A 23689-nucleotide genomic window follows, 5' to 3' on the forward strand; every position below is an offset into this window, starting at 1 on the left:
AAGGGAAACTAATGTGGTGAGCTTTATAAATTTTTTTAAATTTAAACAAACAAACAAACAAACAAAATGTGGTCAGCTTTACACCTGGGCTTTCTTCTTGAAGGCAATTCCAAGATCACTATGCAGGAAGGGGGATGCCATGGAGGTCTTCCAAAGTTGAAGAGACAGAAGTCAAATTGCAGAGACAGACTGAGGAGACTAAAATTTATAGATTATAGTACTGAAAAGAGCAGAGCCAAAAACTAGAGAGATCTGTGTAAATCTTTGTCAAGCTGATTGCGAAATACTCAGCTCTGCAAATGAAGAGTGAAACCCCACGAAGTTGGGCAAAAAACAGTTGGAAACTTGTAAAATGAACAATTCCCAGAGCATACATGGTTGCTACCAGATGTCCAAGTTCCAGGGTGAAGAGTCCTTAACTACCAGGTAGTTAGTAATAGTATTAAGTTAGCAATAAAGGCAATTCTACACTCACCCTAATCAAAAAATCAAAGCCTTGAAAAGATCAAACTGATCTGTAACTTGACAGCGCTCCAAAAAATGTTTAAAGAAAACCAAAATCCCGCATTCAACAGTGTGATATCAATAACGTCTCATATCCAATAAAAAAAAATCACTAACCTGAGAAAAGGGAAAAATGTGGCTCAAACCAGTAGCTAAATCAACTAATAGATGAAAGAACTAAAGTGATATGATTAGCAAAGATTTTAAAGTAGCTATTTTTAAGTATTTAAAGAAAATATGAACAATATCAAAAGCTTTGCTACAATTTAAACCAATTGTAGTTTATCAATACTGGAATTCCACTTAGTAAAAACAGACAGCATATGGTACATGTAACAAACTGGATGAATCTCAAAACTACTATGCTGAAAAAAATTAGGCGCAAAAGTATCCTATATAATTCTATTTGTATGAACCACTAGTTATAGGAAAACTAATCCTTGGTAGCTCTTCTCAAATGGACTACGTTTTGTTCTCAGGGAGGTATTTCAGCAGTCTTTAGAGACATTTCTGATTGTCACTGATTGTACAGTGGGGAATACAGAGACAGTTCTACTGGCATCTAGTGGGTAGACCAGGGATGCTGCTAAAAATCCTACAATGCATAGGACTGCACCCTCTGGTAACAAGCAGTTACCCACCCCCAAATATTAAGAGTGCTGAGGATGAGAAATCCTAATCTACAGTAGTGGGGGGAAAATCAGTAGTTGCCTGAGACTGGGAGTAGAGAGAAGATGACTGCAAGGGACAAAGGGAACTTTTGCAGGGTCATGAAAATGTTACATATTTGATTACGGTGGTGATTATGTGTGCAAAAGTATGTCAAAATTCAAACTATTCTTAAAATGGATGCATTCTGGGGTGCCTAGTTGGTTCAGTCAGTTGAGCAGCCAACTCTAGATTTCAGCTCAGATCATCATCCCAGAGCTGTGGGACAGAACCCCATGTTGGACTCTGTGCTGAGCATGGGGCCTGCTTGAGAGTCTCTCTTTTCCTCTCCCTCTGCCCCTCCCCCGTGTATGCACACACACACACGCACACACACACACACACACACACACACACACACACACACATGCTCTCTCTCAAAAGAAAAAAACAGATGCATTCGTTGTATATAAAAAAAATTGAGTATACTTACATACATGTATGTAAATGTTGATATAATTGAAAATGTCAGTGAGTAAAATCTTCTAAGCATATTAGTTTCACTAAATATGAGCAATTATAGTTCCTAATTTGATATAAAGTCTGTATTAGAACTCAATATTTCATAAGAAAGCATGTGCATATTATCAATTACATAGTTTTTAAAAAGAGGAAGATTATTACAAAATTACATGATCTTTGGGGGCAGTAAGGGAATTTTTCTTTCTCTGAAGAGCACTGTACAATTATATTTTTATGAAAAATAAAATACCTTGACCAGAAAAAAAAAAACTTAATAAACCTTAATTAAGTATATGAGAATGTATAGAGGTGCCTAGGTGGCTCAGTTAGTTAAGTGCCTGACTTCAGCTCAGGCCATAATTGGGCAGTTTCTGAGTGCAAGCCCCACATTGGGCTCTATGCTGACAGCTCAGAGCCTGCTTTGGAGTCTGTGTGTGTGTGTCTCTCTCTGCCCCTCTCCCACTCACGCCCAGTGTGTCTGTCTGTCTGTCTCTCTCAAAAATAAACATTAAAAAAAAAAAGTAAATGTATGGGCATGTATAAATGATTCACTTGCAAGAACCCTAATCATAAAGTGTTTTCAAGTATATAGATTTTTAAAATCCTCATTACATCTTCTTATGAGATTTTGGCTCCTTTCTGGGTACAATCCAGTCTCCTATAATGAAATGAATATTTACTTCTTAGGGTTAAATGAGAAAAAAAATATCCTACTTCCCCATGAGGAATCCAGGTTTATATTCTATACACTAAATATAAAATTCCCTTAATGCACATTTTTATATAAACTGTTTTTATATATTTCTAACCCTACAATATTATTTTTAGAGAAATTAAAATACCATAATTTAGTTCCAGTACATTAATTACACATCTAGCTATGAAGTTCCCATAATAAACTACTGTTTTGATTTCCAAAGAAAGGTTTGGTGTGTCTAATGAGTTTATGCTCTTCTCTTTGCTCCTTCAGACTATGATTTACAGACAATGAAAAATGGGAAGAGAAAGTTAAAAAATCTGTTTTAAACTAATTCCTTACTACCATCGAGGAAAAGAGAAAAAAAAATCAAGTTTAATGTTCACCAATCACAGCTGATAATATTCCATATCTGAACTCTGAAATTCTTTGTTATGGTGAGCATAATCTTTTCATTCTTGAAGTTATTATATCATTTTCCTCAAAAGATTATTATATAGAAATATTATATTGATTATAAGACTATTATGGACAACATAAAAAGAACCTCAGTTTCAAAGGGAGGAAAAATATAATTTCAGTATAAATACAGAGAAAACCTGCTATTTACACAGAAACTTTTAGTAATTCTTTTCTAGATGTAATTGTGAATGCCCACTTTATACAGATTATTTTAACAGATTGTACAAAAGAAACAAAATAAATGGAAGATTTCATAAACTAACTACCAATAGATTCCTAGGCTTAATTCAGATAGTCATCTTTGTATTATCCTAAACCTTATTTGTGTAATATTTGCTTTCCACATCTCTTTATCTTCTTCCATGTAGTTTAACATAGTCCTTTCAGTTTACTCTCATTATAATAAACAACGGAAAACTTTGGAGCCATCTTGGAGAACAAAGATGCTTAAATTCTCTATTAGTCTTCTGTATATCTCTAAATTTGGGAGTATCTAAATTCATTACACATTTTTATTCTATTTGAACTAAATGGGCTTTTAACACATGACATCCATATTTTATACAGATTATTCCTCATTGTGGAATTATCATACCACTTTTCTTTTTTTTAAATATGTGATAATCATTTACCATAAAAGAACTGGGTCATGTTTTTAAAAAATGGGGACTTAGTTTTCCCTTATCACCTGTACCTAAACTAGCAGGTGATCTGTCTCCCCTGGTTGCCACAGATGTTTGTTTCAAACATGAAGTAACAGGTACATGAAAATAAGAAGTTTTATTATTCAAAAGAAAATATTTATTCTGATTTTTAAACTAAGTATCTCAACAGCTGCAGCTCAAGATTTGCTGCATTGAAAGGAAACCATAATCTCATACTCCCAGTCTCCTCAGCAGAATGTCAAATAAACTATTTACCTTTATCTGCAGAAAATATATCTTAATTACAGGTTAGAAACAGTAAGAAAAAAGACTAAGAAAATGTCTGATCTGACATAGGCCTAAATTAGTAGTTGATAATTCATCATAAAAAATATAGACTGTATGTGCAAGACATAATACAAAAAGCTTTTAATATCATAACAAACAATATCCATCATTATGCTGCATTATATTTCATGTAGCATCATAACATTTTCAAAGTACTTTCACAGTTTTTCCTATGGGGTTCTGTTTTTAGTTGACTGGAGGAGGAATGGTAATCCTAAATCTTACTGAATTTATCAGACTAGCAATGAAGGCAATCTGGTCTACTCAACTTGTTAATTAGGTAATTTTCATTCTTTTATTAAAATATAGTTGCCATTATATTTCATCTCATTCTTCTTTTTTTTTCTTTTAAAAAGCTTATTTCTGGGGTGCCTAGGTGGCTCAGTCAGTTGAGCGTCCAACCTCTGTTCAGGCCATGATCTTGTGGTTCATGATTTCAAGCCTTGCAGTCAGGCTCTGTGCTGACAGCTCAGACCCTGGAGCTGCCTCAGATTCTGTGTCTCCCCTTCTCTCCGCTCCTACCCCACTCACACTCTGTCTCTCCCTCTTTCCCAAAAATAAACATGAAAAAAAACTGCATAAAAAAAGTGTTTTTCTACATACGATGTAGGTAGTATTCCAGTTTTGATCTATACTATTAGGATTGTAAAATGGATTGTTATCCCATTTGTAAATTTAAAAAGACATGATATAATTAATCAGGGACACAGGCATGGACTTAATGTCTGAAAAGACAGAAATAATCAAAGTGTCAGCAAAAAGAAGCATCAGTGGATAAAGAATTAAACTCAATAAGGACATGAAAATTTATTAAACAAAATCAATAAAGATTAATGAGAACCATCTTGTTAAAATAAGAACATTGTTCCAACGACCAAATTACAGTATTTGTAAATTTGTAAATTTCAATGTCTTTTAATGTGAATGATCTAAAATACGAGCATGTCTTGAGAGCTAGGATAAAATATGCTGGCATCATAAGAATGTAACTACAAAACCCACGAACTTTATTACTCATTTACTGCACAATGTCTAGCTCCAGAGACAGAGAATATGGTACCCTTGTTCTTCAGTTAACACCTCTAATTCAGAAGCTTTATTAACATTTGTTTCTTTATATTGAAGAAAATACACTACAATAATTATTTTATAAGCAGTAGTCTGCAATTATAAAATGTTCAAGATAAATTTATATATAATACCCATCAAAAAGCCTTTCAATTCCCCAACATATTAGTAATACATTGCCAATGGTTTGCATTTTCATTTATGCTTTTATAAAGTACCAAACCTATGCAAATAATATACATTTAATACAGTGGCTTAGATTCATGTTTCTCACTTAAGAACAGAATATAGTCCTCACAGACATTTGATGAATACATAGAACCTAATGATCAACATATATTTTATACTGAATTCATTCAGAGCTGAAAATCTACAAACTGAAAAGCAAGTTCTAACTGGAATTCAATTTTGTATGATATCCTCCCTCCTTTCCTCATTAATTGAAGAATGAAAAACTACTTCATGTTGGGGTGGGGGAAGATATTAGAAAGAGATTATATCTCACATATTATTTAAAATGATCCGTTTTCTCATATATGAATAATGCCATCTAAAAATATCTGAACAATCAGACCATAAAGATTTTAACATTATGTAATGTATTCCATTAAAGGGAATGATTATCACCATGGAACTTACTCTTTTATATAGTATCTGAAAGAGAATGTTGTGCCAGGCAGAAAATCAATTTCCTATCAGATAAGTAAAAATGCAGCAGAGGAAGCAGTAAAGTTAAGCTATTGAAGCTACAAAGAGATTAAATTTGAAGTAATCACAGAATAAAGGCTGTGTATTTTTTTGGTTATTTTTTTCAATTTTGGAAAAACATGAATGCCAACTATATATATAGCTTTTATGTGCTATAAAACCATAAACTACCACTTTGTAAATGATAAAACAACTATAATAAAGGTGTCTACCTCATGAATGATATATACAGAAGTCTAGCTCAAAGTACTTTCTAACTGCAAAGCTGTTGATGCTCTAAAAAATGAGTCCCATCAGAGATTATTCTAGGTATGAGAAAAATTTCTAAATTTACTTCAGATTAGCCTGAAAGGAATTCCCAATGTCCACTGACAAAGATTTGGAAGATAGAGTCTGATGATGGAAAAAATAAAAGGAGAAAAAATTCTATGTTAATTCATCCATTCATTAAATATACGTTTATTATTGTCTACCACCTAAGGCAGACAGCATTTTTGTCTCATAGAGATTACACTGTAGGGAGCAGTGAACAAAATACATAGCTCAAAGTAAGGTATAGTGTGGTAAGAGAAATCCACTGGGAGGCAGAGAGATGTAAGGGAAGAAGTATATTTTAGATAAGGTGGAGATAACTTCTCTGAAGAAGTAACATCCAGACTAAGCATAAAAGGTTTAGAAGGAACTGTGTGAAGAGGAGGAGTCAGTACTCCAGGAAAAGGGAACATCAACAGCAAAGGCTAGAGGCATAAACTTGATGTAGTCTAAGATGTGAAAGAAGTTCCCAAACCACTTATCTGATAAGGAATTTATATCTAGAATATATAAAGAACCTTTACAACTCAGTAATAAAAAGATAAATAATTTAAAAATAGGCAAAGGATGTGAATAGTCATTTCTCCCAGGAATATCAGTCTTCAGGGGAATGCAAATCAAAACCACAATGAAATAGCACTTCACATCCTACTGGATGGCCAGATCACAACATATGATGATGATGATGTGGAGAAATGAGAACTCTCATAACACTGTTGATGAAAAGGTAAAATGGCAAAGCTGCTTTAGAAAACAGTGAAGGTTCCTCAAACTATTAAACACAGAATTACCATAAAACTCAGCAATTCAATTTCTAGGTATATATTCTAGAGAAAAAATATATATGTTCACGCAGAAACTTGTATGTGAATGTTTACAGCAGCATTATTTATAATAGCCAAAAGGTGGAAACAGGAAGCCTGGGTGGTTCAGTAGGTTGAGCATCACTTGATTTCAGTTCAGGTTATGATCCCAGGGTCATGGAATTGAGCCCCAAGTTGGACTCCATGCTGAGTGGGGAGCCTGCTTGGGATTCATTCTCTCTCTCTCACTCTCCCTCTTGCCCCTCCCCACTGCTTGCACATGCTCTCTAAAAAAAAGTAAAAATTAAAAAAATTTAAACAGATTTTTAAAAGGTAGAAACAATCCAAGTGTCTATCACCAGATAAATATGTAAACAAATTGTGGTATATCCACATAATGGGAGTATTAATCATAAAAAGGAATAGAGTACTTATCCATACTACAACATGAAAGAACCTTCTAGATGAACCTTGGAGACATTATGCTAAGGGAAGAAGTCAGTCACAAAATACTGCATACCACACTATTCCATTCATATGAAAAGCACAAATTAAGAAATCTCTAGAGACATAAAGGACATTAGTGGTTGCTTAGGGCTGAGAGAGGGAAGTGGGGGAAGACGGGTACTGGGTTTCTTCTTCAGGTGGTAAAAACGTTCTAAAGTTGTTTGTGGTGATGGTTGTACATATCTACTAATATACTAAAAACTACTGAACTATACACTTTCAATGGATGAATTGTATAGTATGTTAATTACATTCTGAAAGCTGTTTTTAACAAAACAAAACAAAATAAGACCCGCATGCTTATGTAGAGTATGTAGGATAATTACTATAGAGAGAAAGGCCATGAGATGACTGAAAGAGCAATGGAAAGGAAAACAATGGGAAAGTGACACATTTGTTTATACAGCTGGCTCACATTAGTTGATACTCTGTGTACTTAGAAGGCTCAAAGGAAGTTAACTTCGTATTTTGGGTTGTTTTGTTTTAAGGAAGGCCTCTGTAGGGATTATATGGGTAAGAATGACTACGGAGGACTTCCTAGGACCACTCAGAAGTTCACTTAAATTAGGAGTTACTAATATTTGAGGCTTTCAATGAGTAGCCATCCAAATTTCTAAGGTCAAAGAGAAGCAATCAATGCCACATGGCCCTGATGTCAGTGGCCCTGTAAATCAGTGCTGGCTTCTACCACTGTGTTGGCCCTGTCAGGAGTACTAGAAACATATAAGCAAGACACACACAAAAAACTTACTCTCTACTTTGAAGACACCAACCCCAGCTGAGTGAATATATATACAAATGGTTTCCTGATAAAGACAGGCTTTCCACAGTAGGTATACAGAATACAGATAGAACCTAGATTGCTGATTATTTTACAATGCAGCCTGAATAAACATTATAAAAGTAACTTAAAAATGAATATAGGATGCTAGAAAGGGAAGAACAGCAAAGTCCTCACATTCAGATGTCTAATGCTTCTGATAACGAGAGTATTTTATCCAATCCCTCAAGCCATTTCTATTTCTCAGTATGAACGTACTGAATTTCACTTCTCTTTAGAGAAAGAAGTCCCATCCTGAACACACAAAAATGGAATGTAGTAGAGAAGACTAGCCACCTAGGGGTATAACAATAACTTGTAGGAGGTCTAAGTTTAGCTTAAAAAACAATCTGTTTTATCTTATGATCTGTTCCACATGGAAAGAACATTATGAGTCAATCTCCAGTCTCTTGATACACTAACCAGTACTGGCTTTTATCCATAATACAACTCTCCTTTCTCCCACTCCCCCCACTTTTTTTTTTCATTTATTATTTTTTAATTTGAATTCAAGTTAGTTAACATAGAGTGTAGTACCGGTTTCAGGAGTAGAACCCAGTGATTCATCACTTACTTAACACCCAGTACTCACCCCAACAAGTGCTCTCCTTAACACCCATCACACATTTAGCCCATCCCCACCTACCTCCCCTCCAGAAACACTCAGTATTTTTTCTCTGTATTTAAGAGTCTCTTAAGGTTTTCCTCCCTCTCTTGTTTTCTTATTTTTTCTTCCCTTTCCCTATGTTCATCTGTTGTTTCCCAAATTTCACATATGAATGAAATCATATGTTTGTCCTTCTCTGACTTATTTCGCTTAGCATAATACACTCTAGTTCCATGCACATTGTTGTGAATGCCAAGATTTCATTCTTCTTGATCACCAAGTAATATTCCATCGTGTGTGTGTGTTTTCTTAGGAAACATGTCTATTCATGTCTTCTGCCAATTTCTTCATGGATTATTTGTTTTTCAGGTGTTGAGTTTGATAAGGTCTTTATAAGTTTTGAATTACTAATCCTTTATCCGATATATCATTTTATCTTTTCCCATTCCATGGATTGCCTTTTAGTTTTGTTGTTTCCTCTGTTGTGCAGAAGCTTTTTATCTTGATGAGGTCCCAATAGTTCGTTTTGCTTTTGTTTCCCTTGCCTCCAGAGACATGTCTAGTAAGAAGTTGCTGCAACCTAGGTCAAAGAGGTTGCTGCCTGTATTCTTCTGTAGGATTCTGGTAGTTTCCTGACTCAATTTAGGTCTTTCATCCACTTTGAATTTATTTTTGTGTATGGTATAAGAAAGTGGTCCTGTTTCATTCTTCTGCATGTCGCTGTCCAGTTTTCCCAGCACCATTTGCTGAAGAGACTGTCTTTTTTCCATTGGATACTCTTTCCTACTTTGTCAAAGATTAGTTGGCCATACATTTGTGGGTCCATTTCTGAGTGCTCCTCTGTTCCATTGACTTACATGTTTGTTTCTGTGCACTGTCTTGATTGCAGCTTTGTTTTTTGTTTTTGTTTTTTTCCTTTATGATTGCAGCTTTGTAATACAGCTTCCAGTTAAGAACTGTGATGCCTCCAACTTTGGTTTTCTTTTTCAACACTACTTTGGCTATTTGGGGTCTTTTGTAGTTCCATACAAATTTTAGAATTGTTTGTCTTAGCTCTGGGAAGAATGCTGGTGTTATTTTGATAGGAATTGCACTGAATGTATGGACTGCTTTGGATGTATAGATATTTTAACAATATTTGTTCTTCCAATCCGTGAGCATGGGCTGTTTCTCCATTTCTTTATATTTTCTTCAGTTTTTTTCATACGCTTTCTATAGTTTCCTATACAAATCGTTTACCTCTTTGATTAGGTTTATTCCTAGATATCTTAGAGTTTGGGGTACAATTATAAATGGGATCAATTCCTTGATTTCACTTTCTGCTGCTTCATCCTTGGTGTACAGAAATGCAACTGATTTCTGTACGTTGATTTTATATCCTGCCACTTTGCCAATTCATGTATCAGTTCTATCAGTTTTTTGGTAGAGTCTTTTGGGTTTTCCATGCAGAGTATCCTGTCAACTGGAAAGACTGAAAGTCTTCTTTCTTGACTAGGACTTCCAGTACTATATTAAACAACAGAGTGAGAGTGGACATCTCTGTCGCATTCCTGACCTTAGGGGAAAACTCCCATTGAGGAGGATATCAGCTGTGGGTCTCTTGTATATGGCCTTTATGATGTTGAGGTATGTTCCTTTTCTCCCTACCTTCATGAGGGTTTTTATCAAGAAATGATGCTGTATTTTGTCAAATGCTTTTTCTGCATCTATTAAGAGGGTCATATGGTTCTTTTATCCTTTTTTATTAATGTTGTGTATCACGTTGATTGATTTGCAAATATTGAACCAGCCCTGCAGCCAGGAGTAAATCCCACTTGATCATGGTGAATAATTGTTTTAATGTACTGTTGGATTTGATTTGTTAGTATCTTGTTGAGAATTTTTTCATCCAAGTTCATCAGGGATATTGGACTATAAATTCTCCTTTCTGGTGGGGTTTTTCTCTGGCTTTGGTATAAAGGTAATGCTGGCTTCACAGAATGAGCCTGGAAGCTTTCCTTCCATTTCTATTTTTTGGAACAGCTTGAGAAGAATAGGTATTATATATCTTCTATTAAATATCTGGTAGATTTCCCCTGGAGAGCCATCTGGCCCAGACTCTTCTGTGTTGGGAGATTTTTGATAACTGAATCAATTCCTTGCTAGTTATGGGCCTGTTCAAATTTTGTATTTCTTCCTGTTTGAGTTTTGACAGTGTTAGTGTCTAGGAATTTGTCCATTTTATTGGCATATAATTTTTCATAGTATTCTCTAATAATTGTATTTCTGTGGTGTTGGTTGTAATATCTTTCATTCATGATTTTATATATTTAGGTCATCTCTCTTTTCTTTTTGATAAGTCTGGCTAGGGGTTTACCAATTTTGTTTATTCCTTCAAAAAAACAGCTTTTAGCTTCATTGATATGTTCTGTTTTTTGTTTGTATATTGTTTATTTCTGCTCTAATCTTTAGAATTTCCCTTCTTCTGCTGACTTTGGGCTTCATTTGCTTCTCTTTTTCTAGCTCCTTTAGATGTAAGGTTAGCTTGTGTATTTGGGACCTTTCTTCCTTCTTGAGATAGGCCTGAATTGCAATGTACTTTCCACTTATGACTGCCTTTGCTATATCCCAAAGGGTTTGGACTGTCATGTTTTCATTTGCTTCCATTTTTTTAAACTTCTTCTTTAATTTCCTGGTTGACCTGTTCATTCTCTAGTAGTATGTTCTTTAATCTCCATGTATTTGAGGACTTTGCAAATTTTTTCATGTGGTTGATTTCAAGTTTCATACTGTTTTGATCTGAAAATATGAAAGGTATGATCTCCATTTTTTTGTACCTGTTGAGGGCTGATTTGTGACCCAGTATATGATCCATTCTGGAGAATGTTCTATGTACACTCAAGAATGTGTATTCTGCTACTTCAGGATGAAATGTTCTAAATATATCTGTTAAGTCCGACCAATCCAGTGTGTCATTCAAACCTATTGTTTCCTTGTTGATTTTCTGCTTAGATGATCTGTCCATTGCTGTAAGTGGGGTGCTGAAGCCGTCTACTATTATATGAGTTTATGTTTGTGACTAATTGATTTAAATATTTGGATACCATCAAGTTGGGGGCACAAATATATACAACTGTTAAATCTTGATGGATGGACCCCTTAATTATTATATAATGGTCTTCTTCATTCATCTCTTGTTACAGTCTTTATTTTAAAATCTAATTAGTGATATAAGTATGGCTACTCCAGTTATCTTTTGACATCCTTCAGCATGACTGATGGTTCTCCATCCCCTCACTTTCAATGCAGGTGTCTTTGGGTCTAAATGAGTCTTTTGTGCATAGCATATAGATGGATCTCGTTTTATCTATTCTGATATCCTATGTCTTTTGATTAGAGCAGTTAGTCCATTTATATTCAGAGTGATTATTGAAATATGGATTTAGTGCCATTGTGTTACCTGTAGAGCTGGTGTCTCTGGTGGTGTTCTCTGTTCCTCTGTAGTCTTAGTTGCTTTGCTCTTTTTTTTTTTCCTGCACTCAGAGTGTCCCCCTTAAAATTTCTTGTAAGGGCCAGTTTAGTGGTCACAAATTCCTTTAGTTTTTGTTTGTCTGGGAAACTCTTTCTGTCTCCTATTCTGAATGACAGCTTTGCTGGATAAAGAAGTCTTGGCTACACATTTTTCCCATTCAACATATTAAATGTTTCCTGCCGCTCCCTTCTGGCCTGCCAAATTTCAGTGGACTGGTCTTCTGCTAACGTTATGTATCTATCCTTAGGTTAAGGACCTTTTGTCTTTAGCTTCTTTCAGGATTCTCTCTTTATCTTTGTATTTTGTAAGTTTCACTCCGATATGTCATGGTGTTGAGCTGTTTTTGTTGTTTGAGGAGCGTTCTCTGTGTCTCTTGGACTTGAATGCTTGTTTCCTTCCCCAGATTAGGGAAGTTCTCAGCTATAAATTGTTCAAATAAACCTTCTGCCCCTTTTTCCCCACTCTTCTTCTTATGGGGCTCCTATGATATGAATATTGTTTTGTTTTATGGAATCACTAAGTTCTCCAAGTTTCCCCTGATCTAATAATTATATCTCCCTTTTTTTCAGCTTCATTATTTTCCATAATTTTATCTTCTACATTACCTATTCTCTCCTCTGCTTTTTAAATCCTTATTGTCACTGTATCCAGTCAGTACTGCATCTCAGTTATAGCACTGTTTATTTCAGCCTGACTAGTTTTTAGGTCTTTGATCTCTGCAGCAAGGGTTTCCCTCGTGTCTTCTATGTTTTTTTCAAGCCCAGCTATTACTCTTATGAATGTTGTTCTAAATTCTTGTTCAGATATATTGCTTATATCTGTTTTGAGCCAAGTCCCTAGCTTTGATTCCTTCTTAAACCTTCTTTTGGGGAGAGTTCCTCTATCTTGTCATTTTGGCTAAGTTTCTGTTGTTTGTATGTTTTAAAAGCTTGGTGTGTTTCCTGTACCCGAGAGTGCTGCTATATTAAAAAGGGGTCATACACTGCCCAGGGCCTGGCACTTCAGGAAGTATTTTTGGTGTATGCTGTGTACACTCTGCTGTTGTGTTTTGGCTGCTCTTTCCCACTGGTCAGTCCTCCGCAGAGGGGTGAGGAAAGCCCAGAGTCCCCCTACTTCTCAGCCATCTTAACTCCAACCCTCTCCTTTTTTTTTCTTCTGCACAGGTAATAGTAAGTAACTACACTAACAAACTTCTTCCTATTTGTCTAAACTCTCAGGTGACAGAGTGATGATATTCCAAGTTATTTCTACTACATGGAAGAGAATTCTTTTGTGTAAGATTATTTATATATGTTTACATATATGTGGTATACACACACATGCACATATGTGTACATATATCATGTGCATGCTTATATATATGTAATGTACATATATATATATATATATATATATATATACACATAGATAATATTAATCACTAGCTTTTAAAGGTCTTTTACATTTTAGTATTATGACCCTAAAAACATGCACGATGAAAAATAACTGAACCAGATGATGTCTAAAGATTCTTATTTACAGATGAAGATAAATTATCTAAAAGCTAACACTAATGCCAATGAGCTAACAAGAAGCAATTTAACAGATGAGGAGATGCTAACTGTAGCAAGGAGGATAAATCTAGAAGCTGGGAGACAAATGAGAGGATGTCACCATGTGCACACAACTGAAGTCATTTTTCCCCCACAACAATGAAATGCTATCCCAAAATTTTGCAGTGTTAATGACAACTAAAACAACACCTATCAGAATAAATAAATCATTACTTTCAAATCAAAAAAGCAAAATGGGAAGTGTAAGAACTCTTGCCTTCAAAATAGCTGTCTTGAAGTGTTATAAGCTTAAACATATTTAAAACTGTACAATGTTTAATTTATTGAATTGTATTTGACCAGAAACATTACTTTCAATTTAGCTTTACACCTGTCAGAAATGCACTTGACTCCGTTTTTCTCATTGAGTTCACAGAGATATATATCCCTGTGATGTATATCCTAGGCTATCCACTGGTGCCTACATCATTTGCTCCTGCTTAACAAAAACCAGGATCACTATTACTAGGAGGAGGTATTAGTTATTGCCATTAATAACGAATAATGTCTTAGTCAAACACTTGTGTCTTAGGGATAAACAGAAAGACCATAGAAGCTGTCGTCCATTATGGTAGGGAAATACAGAATTAAGTAAAGAGATTTAAAATGGTACAACACTAAAACAGAGCACTGACAGGGTTTCAATTAGATGAGTAATGTAATGCAATCCACATTTCAATAGCAGTATTCTGGCCACTGTATTGAGAACACATTGAATACTTAGCAGGTTACCGCAATAAGACAGGTGAGAAATGAGGGTTGTAGTGCATGAGTGAAAGTGATTTCAGATACCCAGAGTCAAGAGCATTTGCTGACAGATTAGATGTGGGTATGAAGACAAAAAGAAGTGAAAGAATGCCTTCAGGTTTACTGCCTACAGAATTAGAAGCACAAAGTTGCCATTTCTGAAATGAATAAGAAAACCAAAGGAACAGACTTTGAGGGAGTATCAGAAGTTTATCTCAGACTTATTAGGTTTGATGTGATTATTAACCTTCCCAGCAGAGGTGTCTAGCAGGCAGTTGCATATGAATGCAGAGTTCACAGGGCAGAGATAGGGGTTAAAGGTATAAACCTGATAGCCATCAGCATACTGGACAGTATTCATGAGATGAGATCTTACCAAGAGTAAGTATAGCTAGAAAAATAGGCAAGTAAGAACTGAGCCCTGGGGCACTCCTAAATTTAGAGGTTAGAGAGAAGTGAAAGATGAAAAAAAAAAAAAAAAAAAGAGAGAGAGAGAGACAAAAGAATTTGCCAGAAACATGGGAGGAAAATCCAATCAGGTATTTTCTAGAAGCCAAGTAAAGAAAGAGTTTCAAAAGAAAGGGAGGGAGCGAATATGTTGAGTAATAATGCTAGGTCTAGTAGGATGCAGACTGATCTATGCAGTAGATTTAATCATGGTGGAATGGTAGGGGTTAAAGCCTGGTTAGCTTTGTGAGTTCAAGTGGGTTCAAGAGAGAATGAAAAGAGTTAATGGAGTAACAAGATTAGACAACTTCTTCAAAGAAATTTGCAGTAAAAAGAAATGGAAAAGTGCGTTCAAAAAAAGATATTTTAAATATGGCAGAATTAACAGCATGCTTGTTGGCTCATGAAAAATCTACATTGGAGAGCCATCCCAACACCCAAAACAACAGCAATAAAGGAAAAGGGAGACCTGTTAGAAACAGTATCTTTGAGAAGAGGATGGAATGTAGTGCAAGACATGGGGAAGACATGCTTTGTAATAAGCAAACTGGCAGTTTATTCATAGTAATGGAAAACCTAAACTGATATAGATGCAGCTAAGTGAGTTGGTGTATATCAGGAGCACATGGAAGCTTTCTATTTCTATTTCCTCAGTAACCTTAAAAACAAAATTATCATCTGACAGGATGGATGAGGATGAGGTGAGGAAGGTTTGATGAGAGAGAAGATTTTAAAATGGTCATCCAGGAGAGTATAGACCTGGGGACACAATGTATGACTGCCTGGAAGTATGATGGGCCCACTTAAGGTTAATAACCATCTGCAGTTATCTTCTGGGCTAGACACAGATTCTGTCATGACTCCCTTTTCTAAATCACTCACAAAAGAAGAGCAGGGAGAAGAGCAGGGAGAAAAATTTTATTCCTCTGAGCACCAATTCCTAGGAATTGATGATGTATCTTTTCAGGGAAGTGTCCATTTAATCTTTTTTTTTTTTTTTTTAATTTCTGTCTGCCTCATTCTGTTTAAAAAGATAAGGCACATTTTATTTAGGTATTCTTTTTTTAAGTTTACTTATTTTGAGAGAGAGATGGAGAGCACGCACATGCAGGAGAGAGAGAGGGACAGAATCCCAAGCAGCTCTGTGCTGTCAGCCCAGAGCCTAACACCAGGCTCAAACCCACGAACCATGAGATCATGACCTGAGCTGAAACCAAGAGTTGGATGCTCAACCAACTGAGCCACCTAGGTGCCCCATAAGGCATATTTTTTAAATCAAACTATTTTGAAGAACCAAATTATCAAACATGACAGTCACATAATAAACTGATAATGACTGAATTTGTTGCTCCAAAAATTAATATTTGTTTCTAAGCAAAACTTAGCAAAGATAACAATGCTTTATCATAACAAGGAAAAAAATCAGGAAAAGGGTTGAGGCACCAAGAATGGATCATGTAGATCTATCATCTTATCTCCAATGCCTAGGGAAGCACTTGATAATTAGCACTTGAGAAAAATGTGAAATACAGAAATGAGGGGGCAAATAAGTGATGGAAAAGACTGAAAGTACAATAGGAAAGCATGAGAGTAACAGACTGAGAAAGGTTTGGGTTCACTGAAAGATGGGACTCAAAAAGTGGGAAAAGTGTTCAAAAATGGTACTCTCTCAAGAGTTTCTTCTTGAAAAATAACTTACTCACACATCTCTGAAAGCAGTAGATTATGTAGCACAAAAATGAGGAAAACAAAGGCGGAATTTTGAAAGTGCATTATAAAGACAAATATTAAAAACTTTAAAAAGCTCCCTCGGGGGCGCCTGGGTGGCTCAGTCAGTTGAGCGGCCGACTTCGGCTCAGGTCACGATCTTGCGGTTCGTGAGTTCGAGCCCCGCGTCGGGCTCTGGGCTGACAGCTCGGAGCCTGGAGCCTGTTTCCGATTCTGTGTCTCCCTCTCTCTGACCCTCCCCCGTTCATGCTCTGTCTCTCTCTGTCTCAAAAATAAATAAACGTTAAAAAAATTTAAAACATAAAAAATAAAAAAATAAAAAGCTCCCTCGTGTTCTTTCTCTTTCCCTAACTTCCCAGTAGATAGAAAACACACACACACACACACACACAAATTTTTGTCTCTACCCAATTGTGAGATATATAATGTATATCTCAAACATTGGATAGAGACAAAACAATGCATATCAATTGATGGCTTCTATTAATTGTTTTAAAGCAAGTAAATGCAGAGAAAAATAAAAGGCAAATGAAGTCTCACACAGAAACATTTTTTCAACAATCACTCCATAAAATCTTAACTTATGTTAATCTTATACATAATGCTATTTTTTTCCAATGCAACTCTAATGGTATTAAAGGTGATAGCACTGATATAAACTTTAAAATCTCAAATTAATTGTTTCATCATATATATTCATATCTCATCTTAGAATTCTCTAGTCTAAAACTGAATTTTCATTGCTCTCCCCATAAGCTCTTGAGCTACACTGACCTTATGGTTGAATTTGGCTTACCAGTTGTCCTCTGGCCTCGCTTGCCAAATCTTACACATCCTTTAAACTACTTCTTGTTTTACCCCCAAAACACCTATTTCACATCTTGCTTTAAACACTAATTTTCTTTGGAAGGGTATTTGGCATTTATGTTATCCTAGTAGGCTACACATTTGTGTATTTAGTTCCTATCACACTATATACCACACAATTATCTAATTACTTGAATGTATTCTCTAAAAATTCATGAATTCCTCTAAGGTAAATACTTGAACTTTTATTAAATTTATATAATTTATATTATATTTATATTTCAAGTCTTGACGACACAGAACTTATGTATGGCACACAGATACCAAAAAATATTGCTGTGCTAAATAAAGTTCTATGTATCTAGAATTTATCAAAAACCATAATTCTTCCTTTAAAAAAAAAACATTCTGTTAAGAATTATTCAGTATCATACTGATAATTTAGTAAGAAATTTACAAAGAAATAGGCATAAGTGGATCCATATATACAAGCTGAATGAAAAGCAGTTATTAATCTCCTATAATAATACTTTATCTTTTTTTAAATTATAACCACAAAAGCACTAAAATAATGTGATATTAGATTGTAAACATTGTACCTTGTTTTAGATCAGTATTTTTTGTAACTTCTGACAGGTAGCAGTTTGGTAAAGGATATGATGAAAACATTGGCCAAGGATACGGATCATCACCCTAAACAAGAAGACAGATAACTTTAGGAAGTAATATTAAATACTGAAGCTTAAGGCTTTTTGAAACTGGCTTTTGTTTCATATATACTAGAGTTGTAGCCTAACTAATCAAAAAGTGTTTGCTAATTACAACTCTATTCTCTAAAGGATATTAACTAAAATTAAATGTAGTAGAAATGACATTTACACAAGCACTAAAGACAAACATATGGTAACTTGTTCTAGCAACCAGGACCGATAATGATGGCTTTAGTATATTTTTTTCCATGAAAGGAAAATTACAGTCTTCAAAAGAAACCTGTATTTCCTATACTGAAATCGGAAACAAACACAAAAAACAAAACTCTATCTTGTGTTGTCAATCATTTCTCTTTCTCCCAGATTGACAAAAAAAAACCATACTTAAACAAACAAAACCTTCAAGAGAAAGCCAAAGTCTATGAATACTGATGGATGGAGAGGTACTCAATATTGCTAATTAAGTACCAAACACATATTCATCTAATAAAAATTAGGTATCATGAAAAAGACATTGAATATAATGTCATAGACACAGGAAAATGACTTTTAATGAAACAACACAAACTAGCTCTAACGACCACCCTTTGTCATGAATATTGGTTTCATTTCAAAGTGTTTATTTGTATCCTAAAGTTTTTCTAGTAATCAAAATTCCTCTTTATCCCACTCACCTTCTGTAGTACCCTTGGTGGCAGAATTCGTTCCATAGGCCCACCAATCAAATTTATTCTAACAAGAACATGATTTCTCTCTACAGATAAGCCATCAATTATAAAATCCCTGAAAAAAAAAATACCAATTTTGTTTTCTGGTTTTTTTTTTTTTTTTTTTTTACCGATTTCATTTTCTTAATCAAATATGATTTAATTCTAATATCAAATCAGTGGAATGTAAAAAGAAAATTTTCTATAGAAAAGTCTGGAAAATGGATTATTAACAATTAGAGCTTAAAAAGAGCTTAAATTCACTTTATCTTATAGCTTTGTCATAAAGCAAAGAATTGGTGGAGATATAACTGATACAATGAAATAAATGTTATTAATAAAACATTTTCTTGTCAAATGTTACTGCATTTAAAGAAATGGAATTAAGGTCTACATTATTTCCATGATTCTATCACATTTTAATTAGGGTTCCCTTACTAGAACCCAGTGCCTTAAACTCAAAATCTAAATGTTGCTTTTGAGCAAATTCCACACTTCCTGCAGCTGTTAATATCATCCTTTTCTACCAAATCTAGAGAATCCAGTAATGTGCCTGGTCTTCTATAATTTTCCAAAACCCAGCTAGAATGGAAGCACATTTTTTTTTTAAATCACAGACATGAGGGGCACCTGGGCGGCTCAGTCAGCTAAGTGGTCGTCTCTGGGTCTTGGTTCAGGTCATGATCTCCTATTTTGTGAGTTTGAGCCCCACATTGGGCACTGCTGACAGTGCGGAGCCTCCTTGGGATTCCCACTCTCACCTTCTCTCTCCATCCCTCCTGCATTCTCTCTCACACTCTCTAAATAAATTTAAATAAATAAATAAATAAACAGAAAACAATACCAGCTATTGAATATGTATTCAATAAATGTCATCCAAATTGAGGTAATGAAAAATATAATAGAAAAAGATCATCAAAATATTACCATAACCTCATTTTGCAATAACCAGAATTTATGACTATGAACTAACATAATTCAGAGAATGGAGTAAAGAGTAACTCTACAAAGGACATGAAATCAAACATTTTGTTTACTGGGTCATCTTACACATGCACACTGAATTTAAAGGTGATACAACTTCATCGAACCATTAATAAAGTTAGTCTTAAAAAAAACAAAAACAAAAAACCTAAACTAAACAACTTAGAAAGCAGTACTATTTAAGACTTCCCCACGAACATCTATCACTATCTTTCTGATGGTGATGTTTCTGTTTTAATTGCTTTTTACTCTTATTTAAATCTATTGAATTCAGACAGTGGAAAAACATTAAACTATATACACAAAATTACATCTTAACAGAGCATCTGTAAAGAAAACTATTGTTAATATGTCTTAACAGGGCTTGAGCAGGGGGTGTTGTTTGTTTTTACCTGTGGCTTTCAGAGTTCTCTAAGATATTTTCTTCTTGAGCATTCAGTAACACTTCAGATACTTGATACTGAGCCTCCAATAGGAGAAGAGTGTCTAGATCACAGCATACCACACCTAATAACCTATATAAAAAGGAACAATAAAAGCAGATTTTATAAAATAGATCTTATAAGTTTAGAAACTACTTTCTTGGTAGGTATCTCAAAGTAACATCTACACATGGGAATACAAATTTTATAAGAAAGATCACAGAGTTACTTCAAAAACATTTGTAATCATTTTGATTAGTAATCGACTACAAAAGTTTTTCTCATTGGAATATTATTTAAAGACCATAGACAATTTCTATTCTAGTTTTTTAAAATTATCTAAATCTAGGAATAGTAAGTTTTCAACTACTAATTAAAAAAGTAGATAGGGAACATTAGTAAATCCATAAAAACTACAAATTGTCACCACTTTTTATTCAGCAACTAATTACATAAGGAATGACATAATCATTTTGCTACCAGGAAATGTTCATTAGGGTGAAGTGTCAATGGCTAATTTTATAATTCTCAAATAAAGCTGAGAACACCATATCATACTGATCTATCTCTAAATACAAATGATTTCCACTTGTCTCTCAACACTGCTAAAGTGGAAATCATGTGGCTCCTACTGTGACACAAGAGGACATACACTGCACAATCTATGAAATATTCTTGCTGAGAAAACTGAATGAACCTGAAACTAACCAACAATTATTACACTGTCAGTTTACAGGAAATATAAAAATCAGAGAAATGTTAAAAGATGACCACAAGAAGGAAACAGCAACCAAATCCAGAATTTAGAGAATCCCACACATTATTATATATTATTTCTTCAGAAAAAAAGGATATAAAAAAGGGTAAGGTAACTTAAAAATTAAAAGCAAAATATCAAGCAAATGTGAAGACTTTGTTCTGATTGTGATTCAGACAAAAACTATAAAGTGCATTTGTAGTCTCATGGGAAAATATGGGTTATGTACTAGATGAGATCAGGGAAATGGTGCTGATTTTGTTAGATGTTAACAGTGACAAAGTAGTAATGCTTTTTTTATATATATATATATAAACAGACTTTATATGTTAGAGATACATAATGAATTGTTCATAGGTAAAATGGCATATCTGGAATTTGCTTTAAAGTACTTTAAGAAAAGGGGCACCTGGGTGGCTCAGTCCAGTCAGTTAAGCATCTGCCTTTGGCTCAGGTCATGATCTCATGGTTTGTGGGTTCCAGCCCTGCGTAGAGCTCTGTGTTGACAGTTCAGAGTCTGGAGCCTACTTCAGATTCTGTGTCCCCTCTCTTTCTGCCCCTCTCCAGTTTGTTCTGTGTCCCCCTGTAAGGGTTAAATTGTAGTGTAGGGCTAACGCTTAGCTTGAAAGATAACAACTTTGTTCTGACACTGAAGGTCAAAAGATAACAGCCTTGCTTTTACTCTTGTAAATCATAGTTCATACTCTTGTGAATCAGGCTTTACCAATGAAGGAAACAAAAGCTCAAAAAAAGAGCATCAGAGACAAGGTCAAGGAGATCCACTGGTTGCAACTTAGCGGCAGAAAGTCTAAAATAATCACCTCATTTGATAACTGTTTCTAACTCACCTGGGAACTGTTTCTCTGTTCTGTTCCCAGATAATGATAAAACGATGTGATCGGCTTTAAAAACTCTGTACCCCGGCTGTTCGGAGCCAACACTCTTATCAAGAATGTTGGTCCCGATCGGTCGGCCTTGCCTCTCATTGTAATAAACTTTGTTGCGACTGTCACTGGTGCCCGTAGCATTATGTTTCAGGAGTTGTGTGGATGCAACACCCCTCTGTCTCTTAAAAACATATACACATTAAAAAAAAAAAAATTAAGTACTGAAGAAAGGGGCGCCTGGTTGGCTCAGTCGGTTAAGTGACCAACTTCCGCTCAGGTCTGATCTCACAGTTCGTGGGTTCCAGCCTCACATCAGGCTCTGTGCTGACAGCTCAAAGCCTGGAGCCTGCTTTGGATTCTGTGTCTCCCTCTCTCTCTCTGCCCCTCCCATGCTTGTGTTCTGTCTCAAAAATAAACAGATATTTAAAAAAAAAATACGATACTGAAGAAAAAAATAGTATGGGAATGGGAGAGAAATAAAACCAGATTGGAAAATAACTGATAATTGGTAAAGATGAGTAATGGGTACACGGAACTCTCATTATACTATTGCTCATTCTGCTTTCTATAGTTTTAAAAATTCTATGATAAACAAGTATATAAAAAGGATAATGTGAAGGCAATACCAGGTGGCTATGGTAATTGAGTGGTTAGGGACAATTTCTCTGAAAGGTGGCATTTGAGGTCATTCAAGAAGAAACCTTCTAATTACACATTTCTTGATTTATCTTGGAGATATTTTCAAACATAAGCATAAAACCATACTCCTAAGAACATTTACTTCAGAGTTGTGGTCATAAGTGCAAATAAAAAATTTTAAGTATTCATTAAAAACATGAAGTTTAAATGTTTGGAATAGATTTTATGGTGATATACTATGCAGGTATTAGAACAGAGCTGCTATATATGTTTAGCTAAAGAACTGTCCCCAAGGTATGTTAAGTGAAAAAGGAGAGGCACAAAGCATTGTATACACTGGTATCATTTGAATAACAACAGAAAAGCATTTGAATGCCATTTAGAGAAATGGTCCATGTTTAGTTTATAAAAGTAAAAACATTTTTTGCTTGATAAAATGCAATGAAACCAAAACAAAAGCCTTTTCAGAGTTCTACTTGAAGATTATAGTGTTAACTGGCATTTCCCCTGTCTCATCCTAGAAATAGCTTCAAGGATTAAAGGGGGGGGGGGGGGAAGAAAAGAACTTAACATCAAAATTTTAGCCACAAAATAATTTGAAGGACAGCCAAGGGCAGCCAAAATTGAACAAATACTGCTAAGGGAGAGAAAGAAACTGAGAAAAAAAAGTCATGGCTGACCATGACATGAAAAACACAGCAAAGTAATCCCCCTCCCACACACAAACAAAAGAATTCCTGAGTAAAAACAAATTTCTCATAATTAAGGGCATATAACATAGAGGAAAACCTTATCCTCTGTTTGCAACAGTGGAAAAGGAATACACAAGACAGCAACAAGCAGCAGGAGTATCCCTGGTCCTACTATGTTTCTTAGAAGGAGGAAGGTAGAACAAGGAGTCAGACAAATCAATGATTAATTATCGGTTATAGAGATAATTATTAATAACAAAACTAACTACCTATATATTAAGATGGGTGGGGACAACACAAAAAAGGGACAAACACACACACCCAAAACTTAGGCCTAGCTAACTAGAAACATGACCCTGCTTTCTCATCAACATGAGCCTCCTACAAACAGCTGATAATGAAAGAATTC

The 23689-nt window shown here is 34.9% G+C and overlaps 1 protein-coding gene and 1 long non-coding RNA gene across 5 annotated transcripts in view; one reads left to right on the plus strand and one right to left on the minus strand.

The window, feature by feature from the left end:
• The window catches only part of LOC122238727, a 51842-nt gene extending 30720 nt beyond the window's left edge, over positions 1-21122 (plus strand). Inside the window, exons 2-3 of the long non-coding RNA XR_006217844.1 lie at positions 2645-2808; positions 21035-21122. This is a non-coding gene — a long non-coding RNA (uncharacterized LOC122238727). The remainder of the gene's footprint in view (positions 1-2644; positions 2809-21034) is intronic.
• TBC1D32 (TBC1 domain family member 32) overlaps positions 1-23689 on the minus strand; it is a 199943-nt gene that overhangs the window by 54008 nt on the left and 122246 nt on the right. For all 4 annotated transcript variants that reach the window (XM_042987091.1, XM_007078680.3, XM_042987089.1 and 1 more), the window contains 3 exons: positions 20276-20398; positions 18867-18975; positions 18082-18175 (listed from right to left, as the gene is read on the minus strand). In XM_042987091.1, coding sequence (XP_042843025.1) covers positions 18082-18175; positions 18867-18975; positions 20276-20398 — 326 coding nt within the window. The remainder of the gene's footprint in view (positions 1-18081; positions 18176-18866; positions 18976-20275; positions 20399-23689) is intronic.

This window comes from Panthera tigris, chromosome B2, assembly GCF_018350195.1.
Source record: "Panthera tigris isolate Pti1 chromosome B2, P.tigris_Pti1_mat1.1, whole genome shotgun sequence".
Classification (NCBI taxonomy): domain Eukaryota; kingdom Metazoa; phylum Chordata; class Mammalia; order Carnivora; family Felidae; genus Panthera; species Panthera tigris.